Below are 8230 nucleotides of genomic sequence, written 5' to 3' on the forward strand. Positions count from 1 at the left end.
GGTTGCACCCACCAAACGGGACAAAAGGTTGGCCTGTGGAAAAACCCTTTAGTCCCGGTTGGTTCCTCTAACAGGACGTCGTGCGCTGCATGCCTTATCTTCTCGAGATGTGCATCCACCCACGCGTCCTTATCCCACCGATAATTTTGTTAGATGGCACTACAAATCCACCTTTAGTTTTGTTAATTGCCTTATCTTCCTCCTTCTCGTACTCATTTTGTCACTTCTCTGCTCACCACCAGCTCTGGCTTCCTCTTCTTCCTCCTTCTCATATTCATCGACGTCATCAACGATGAAGCCATCCTTCTCGTACTCATTTTGTCCCTCCTCTGCTCACCACCAGCGATGGATTCCTCTCCTTCCTCCTCCTCATCTTCATCGGCGTCATCCACGATGACGTCGTGCTTCCCGTACTCGTTTTTTCCCTCCTATGATCGCCACCAGCTCTAGCGTCCTCTTCTTCCTCCACCTCATCTTCATCGGTAGGCCGCGAGCACATTTAGTCCCGATTAGTATCTCCAATCGGGACTAAAGACCTTTTATTTGCGCCAAAACTAAGTTATTTTTTGAAATATGTTATAATTTTGAATATTTGTAAGTGTTTGAATATGAATTTGAATAACTGTTGCACCAATGATTTCTTCGAGAAGCTCTGCCACGGAAGATTTCCCAACCCTTTCACCCGGTCATGGGGACGAAGCTCCCTACCTTTTGGTTGGCTTGTTGAGCTGCTTGCGATTAGCGACTCTCCTTTTATAGGCCCGGCGTCGGTTCCTCCTTCGCCATCTTTCTCTGATAGAACGTCGTGCGCTACATGCCTTATCTCGCCAAGCAGTGCGTCCACCCACGTGTCCTTATCCCACCGACAGTTTTGTTAGATGGCACTAAAAATTCAACTTTAGTTCCGGTTGCACCCATCAAACGGGACTAAAGGTTGGCCCGCCGACAAACCCTTTAGTCCATGTCGGTTCCTCCGACAGGACATCGTGCGTCACATGCCTTATCTCGCCGAGCAGTGCATCCACCCACGCGTCCTTATCCCACCGACAATATTGTTAGATGGTACTAAAAATCCACCTTTAGTCCCAGTTGCGCCCACCAAACGGGAAGTGCTATATCTTGCGGGAAAAAGTTCCCCAACTCGGACCACAGGCAAAGCAATCGATCCCCCGCTCAAGGTGTATAACGGTAAGAACTTACGTCTTGCTGATATAGCGGGACAACAAGGTCTTACTATTAGTCAATATTTGCGCCTCGATCCAATGCCCAAGCCTAATGAACTAGGATGGAAATATGTTCGCAGGCAGCCCTCTGGTAAGACTTGAGCTGATCCCACTCCTACTAACACAAATGGGAAAATTGCATGAGTGGTATCTGGAAATCACAAAGAGATATGGCAATTATCTAATGGTGGTAGTACGAAAGGAGCATTACTCCGTGAAGACAACATATCTATTGAGTTTGAAGAATTGTTTTAGTTGTTCAATTTAGACGCCATCAACAAATCTATCATCAGTTGCTATTGTTTGTAAATGATTTATTTCTGTAATTTTCTAGCTCAGCACATTCATTGTATTTATCATCATTGTATTGTTTTGTATACCATTATGCAGATGGAAGATTCTTGAATGTAGAAGAAAGAGAATCTAAGACATTGGGTTCATTGAACCATATATCGTTAATTTTGCTACGGTAGAAAATTCCCGATGACACAGACCCCAACTTCCTATTTTTTTAATGAATCAAAATACCCGTGGGTACATATTATTTCCTTACAACTTTAGGTGAGTGCTACTGTCTTGTACAGATATTCTGTTTTGCTCACTAGATGTTAAGTGTATTTGACAAGTTATGCATGCATGCGCAGTTTCCACTATATTGTCCTCGTCATTACAGTTGACCTCGGAAAAGTATATATCATGGATCCTTAGATAAAGACCCTGAGGAGTACACCAGCATGATTTACATGCTCGATGGGTAATTTCAATCATTATCGCACTATATCAGCATGTGTTGTTCATTTTCTCATAAAATCATTATCACAGATGTTGGAAAGCGTTCATCACACAAACGACCGGTGAATGGGCACCATGTAAGTACCTAGTACTCGTTTCAATATATATACCATATGATGCTTGATTATTTTTTGATTGAATTCTATTCTCTTAAAGTGCGCGCGGCAACCACTAGGGACCAACTTCTGTGCATAGTATGTTTTCGAATTCATCAACATGGTGATTGAGCCATGCGTAGATTACAAAACATTCGAGTACGTAAAAATATTCACAAATATTTTTTACAATGATTTGCTATACACACAATTCATATATTCATATATGATCTTATTCTTTATAGAATAAAGATAGGTGGGGGGACGTCCTACCACAACCACGCCTACGACATCTTCGGAATTGTTGGAATTTCTTCTTACGGACGTCATACCTGAAAACGGATAATACTATTACCCGTTTAACTCCTTATAATTCAATGATCTCCATATAATAGAATAGATGCATCAACATGTATGATCGTCGAGCTCCCATAGCTAACAATTGTATGTATATATGTGTGTGTGGTCGTAAGATAAAATATGTTATATATATTCATCAATGTGTGAAGTATATATGTATTACCGTAGAATATGTAACAAGAAAGAATTGAATGAAAATTGAAAACACAAAATACATGAGCTAGAACGCTAAATCCCGGCATGGGACTGTAGTCCCGATGACACGTGGATGACCTAAACCAACCGGGACTAAAGGTGGAGGCTTTAGTCCCGTTTTGACAGTCCCAAATGGCCAACCGAGATTAAAGGCTCTCCCGAACCGATACTCGCAATGGATGTTCTCTACCAGTGGCTAAATATGGCCCTACCAATTGGCCATAACCAGGACATAATTATTCAAATAGTTGAGAGCTTGAATAGAAAATATATTGAACCTTGATGTTGGTGGGGCACGTATAAAACCTTGATGCACACTTACAAGCATGCATGTAGGTACTCAGGAAACAACGACCCATAATAATAATAAATCGCTTGATTACATTTAGAGATCTCGAATAGCAAATAAATTGAATACATTTACATCATAGAATGGAAAAAAGGATGTTCTGCCTTTCAAAAAATAAAAATAAAAAGAATATCAATAAATACAACAAGCTCAATAGATCTGTTGATTAATCAATCAATCGACTAAAGAAACTAATTAACTAGTTTGTGCTTCATATTTTGGTCACGCCCCAAAAAGTCACGGCACTTAACACCTAGGCATGCCCGGTGGACGACGCATCATTTTGGACTCAGGAGTCTTGCCATCCTTCACGATGAACACAGTGTCCATTCCCCACTCCGAATGACGTTCAAAGTGACAATGCATGAACCACACACCTGCATAACCAAGTTTGCAAATCGTTAACATATAACCCCTTCCAGAAAAATATAGCAAATTTATGCTTGGATGATGGCCAGATTATATGCCCATCCATGCCTAAAACGTTGGTCCCTTTAGATGGTTGTTAATTAATGCCCACCCATGCCTATTTGGCCGGTCTAGTTTATTTTTCTTGTCTATATTGCCAACAAAAAGATAAATAAATTTTTAGCTAGACCTTTATTTTGTTAGGCAAACTTGGGCCAAACTAAGAATTATGGGCCGGAAGCTAAAATAACTCACCAGGATTTGCTGCTCGGAAGCGAATTGCCGCCCAACCAGACTTTGGCACGGTGACGGTGTTCTGAAACGGCGGGTCGATCAAGTTATAGGTAGCTGGGTCCTTGGTCTGGTTGAAGTTTCCTAACCCCATCCCTACCACGTAGAAGGAGAAGCCGTGCAGGTGCATGGGGTGGTTCTCCGCGCCAAGGATGGCCGTGTCCTGGAACACCACCTCCACGACGGCGCCATACTCCAGCACCTTCACCTTGGTGCCGCGCTTGGTGAACCAGCGCTCCACGGGGACGTTGTTGTCGGTGAAGTTGAAGACAAAGGGCGGCATGTCGGGAAAGTCTGTCTCGTAGACGCCGCGGACAGAGCCGTAGTAGGCGTCGAGGATGTCGAGGGTAGGGAGGTGGAAGCTGACGTTGTTGAGGCTCGCCGCGAACCGGTTGCCGCGTGGCCCCTCGCACGTCGCGTTGCCCGTGGCGCAGGGGACCACGTTGATGGCGATGGTGATGAGCATGTGCTCGTCGACGTCCGTCGGCACGTCAACCGGGTGTGCCTTGTTGCCCAGGGAACGGAGCTGCGCCGTGTACGCCGCCGACGCGTTGAGGTCGTTGAAGGCCGGAAGGCCAGGGAAGTCTGGCCTTCCAGCCCGCGAGGCGGGCGGCGCGTCCGTGTACTCCAGGATGGCCGTGGCGGTGGTGTTGTCGTACCCGATGTCGGTGTTGGACGCCAGCGTCCGGGCCGCCATGTAGTACCTGCCATTGGAGGAGCCGTTCGCGGCTCGGTCGGCATGGAGGAGCGCATCCACGGTCTGTCCCGGCGAGATCAGGATCTGTTTGACGGTGAACGGCTTCGTGTAGCGGGCATCTGTGCCGACCACGGTGAGGCGGTGCCCCGCGACGCCGAAGAAGAGGTCGTTGGCGAGCCCCGCGTTGATGATCCGGAGCAGGTATGTCTTGCCGCTCTCGACGGCCGCCTTGAAGGTGCCGTTCTTGGAGCACGGGAAGAAGTCCCCCGGCTGGCCGTTGATGGTGTTAACGTCTGAAATGCTGACCTCGCCGCCGGTCTTCCTGGACTCCTCGAGCAGCTGGTTCACGTCAGCATTCCACCACTCACCTGCAGATCAGAATACATTGCGCCGATTAATACAACACGAGTCATCATCATAGTACCTGAACCTGAACATCATAAGCAAGTCTAGGACAGATTGATCGGTCCATACTGAGGATGATGGGTATCTCCTTGTGAGGCTTCTTGAACGGGAAGGCAGTGCCGAGCTTGGGGTGGATGACGATGGCCCCATGGATGGTGGTGCGGTCGTAGTCGCTGTGCGCGTGCCACCAGAGGGTGCCCTCCTCCTCGGACAGGATGACCGTGTAGGTCAGGTTGGCGCCGGGCTGGATGGGGCACTGCGTTATGTACATGGGCCCGTCGGACCACGGGTTCCGGGGTTGGTCCACGCCGTGCCTACACATGGCAATTTCAACGTTAGTAGGCAGCTAGCCTGGTGAAGAATAGTCGACCGTTGGTTACATGGCACGGTACTCGGTAGTGCAGATCATCAAACTTACCAGTGGATGGTGATGTTCTTATTGCCCTGGTTGTAGACGTTGACGACCATGACATCACCCTTGCGCGCGAAGATGGTCGGGCCGGGGAACTGGCCGTTCACGGTGAGGATGGTCTTCTCCTGGCAGAGCCTCGTGTAGTTGGCCTCCTTAATCTGCAAGGCATATATCCACATCCCTCGTTAGATCGAGCTCGTCATTTCACGCACGTTTGCAAAATAAATTAAGGTGTGACAATTTCTCGGTCACAGTTAGATGATGTTATCAAATCTCAGTTGCAATCAATGTTGTAACTCATGACTCGCATGAATCACGATACAAATTAAATGTTGTAGCTGAGAACTAGCAAATCCCAATAAATTATGTTGTATAAGTTTTCTAAAATAAATAACTACATCTGTTCCAATGAGTAAGACTTATATTTTTTTTCTAAAAGTCAATCTAAGTATGGTTTGACTGAACTATAGAAAAATATATCAATAAAAATGATATTCTACATATATGGATGAAAATATATTTCATGATATATCTAACAATATTAATTTTGTATTTTGCATGTTAATAGTTTTTTATAAATAAAAATTGGTTGAGTTTTTAGAAATAATATAAGCCATAATCATTGGAAATGGAGGTAGTATGCATGAAAAAAATTGTGCAATATCAACTAGAACTAAAGCTACATGAATGCCGGTAATTAAGCATGCCAACAAGAGCGTCGAAATAGCAACTACAACATAAGGAAGCTAAGCTGGATCCATGGCTTACGAAGAAATCGTAGTGGTGATTCTTGGAGGCCTCTGCCGGGCCAGCTGCCACTCCAAGCGTTAGCACCACAGCAAGTAACCAAATCACCACCCCCATCGCCACAAGAGGTCGTATCGACCGGTGGCCGGAGATCCTCACGACAGGAGATCAAGGAGATCTAAGCTATATGTACGTACGTTTGCACGTGTGTGCTAGCTAGCTTCTGGTTGAGCAAGCTTATTAATTGGAACGAGATCAATGTCTGTGATCGATGGCCATTGGAACCAGATGCACGAGACATTTATAGGAGGAGCATGCCAAAGGCGGTCGACGTCGAGGGCGCATGCATGCATGGTGTTTGACGTCAGATTATTCCGTTCATATGATTAGCAAAGCTGGCCGAGCCGTCCACGCATCGTGTTCCTCTCCGACGACCAATGGCGTGGCTAGTCCTGGCCGGACCAGCAGCCTCGATCGATCGGCGACGTGCGTGCAATGCATGGTTAGCGTGCTGGAGCTGATTTAATCTCGTGGCCGCGGCCACGACCTACCACCGCCACCACGTCCAACGCTTCGCGGAAGACGCAGGTGGAAGGTATATGTAGATGGAACGGGTCAAGCTGATAAACCAATTCAACAAGTCCATGGAGATGGAGGTTACCAGGTTATTTAGATTAGATAGAAGACTTGTACATGCATCAGAGCACGTGTGTGCCTGATTCTGCTTGACCAGATCATATACTCCTTCATAACCTGTGGGTTCTTGGTACAGTTTTGACACATCTATGCTGGTCCATTTTTGTGCCAGCCGGGGGAGGCAGCTACTAGCTTCCCTCTAGTTGCTCATTGCCCTCATTTGACAAAGCAATATCGGTACGGGGGTGAAGCTGACATTTCAGCGACCTGCCTATGAAAGCAATCAACGTACGGGAACCCCGAAGACATACATATGCATGTCTCGGCACGGACGAAGCGCCACATTTTTCCAAATTTTACCTGCCAAAACCTCGACGCCGATGAATGTAGAATCCATTGAAGAATATGTATGTATACGTACGCATCGTTAATAGGGGTCGTTACTCGTTAGACAACGTTAGGTGTATATATGTATGTGTTGTTCCAGCCCGGCCGCCACGCGCCAGACAAATGTATATATGCCTTTTCTTATAAAAAATCCAGTGTCCATGGCACGACAAATGTATATATGTATATTTGTGTGTTTTCAATTTTGACAATGAACTCACTTTATGCATGGCACGACAAATGTGTATATATGTATTTTAAATGTTGATGACGAACTCACTTATGCACGGCACGACAAATGTGTATACGCATTTTTATGACAAACCCACTTTATGCATGGGAGGACAAATGCATATATGTATTTTTTATGACAAATCCACTTTATGAAGTTATGTATGGCTGTGTGATTGTGCATCGTATCCATCCATTATTTGCGGAAACATTAGTGATTATAAGGTTAACGTTCAACATTTTGAAAATAAACGCATTGCCTCCTTTCCCATTTTTACTAGTGCATGTTGGCTCTAGTCGTGCCTTAGTACTGGCCCGCTTATGAGGGGTAAAGCCAGGAAAATACTTCATTGGTGTCATTCCTTTTATTTTACCGGTGTCAATTTGAATTTCTAAGAGTATTGCTTCATTTGCAAAGGGGAATAGCAAAATTCCATTGGTGTCATTTGACACCAATCAATACTACATGCTAGCTCCGCCCCTGCCGCTTATGCCAGTATAGTTATATGTGCATGGAGATGGTGACATTAGGACATAAGTATTTCTCTCTTGTGTATATTCCATCGGCGTGGTCGGAGTTCTCAAATCCCAAGTCCTTGATACCTGCATGTTTGTCTACATTTTGCTGGAGCGACTTCTTCAGACATCATACATATTGTTTACGCAGATATGTTCATGAGATGTAAAAACTTTTCGTTGTTGTGAATTCTAGGAGGTATGATCTTGTCAGGTCAACAAGTGGAGGACGCATCACATTATGACTTCTACAAATTTGGTGGTGAAACTCAAATATCCAGCCTAAAGCTAGGCGGTGAAAACCGTACGTTTGACCTTAGTTGGTTGAACCCAATATAATGGTGGTGTTTTATTGACATTCTCTTGTAGAACCCGATATAGAACAATTATCACAGTCGATGTGGTAGTTGATAGGTTTGGCGTAACATTTTAATAGAATGTATTTTGTTTTCTCCATTTCATATTGAAATCTAATAATTTGCTAAT

At 45.1% G+C, this 8230-nt stretch overlaps 1 protein-coding gene across 1 annotated transcript; it reads right to left on the reverse strand.

Annotated features, from left to right (window-relative positions):
* Positions 1-3023: 3023 nt before the first annotated feature.
* Positions 3024-6269, reverse strand: LOC127306144 (putative laccase-9). Its single transcript, XM_051336754.2, has 5 exons — positions 5996-6269; positions 5234-5385; positions 4885-5129; positions 3678-4778; positions 3024-3391 (listed from the first exon to the last, which is right to left on the reverse strand). The coding sequence occupies exons 1-5, from the start codon at positions 6089-6091 to the stop codon at positions 3261-3263; spliced, it is 1725 nt and encodes a 574-aa protein (XP_051192714.1). The 5' UTR covers positions 6092-6269; the 3' UTR covers positions 3024-3260.
* Between the last annotated feature and the right edge of the window lie 1961 nt (positions 6270-8230).

This window comes from Lolium perenne, chromosome 6 (assembly GCF_019359855.2).
Source record: "Lolium perenne isolate Kyuss_39 chromosome 6, Kyuss_2.0, whole genome shotgun sequence".
NCBI classification, from domain to species: Eukaryota; Viridiplantae; Streptophyta; class Magnoliopsida; order Poales; family Poaceae; genus Lolium; species Lolium perenne.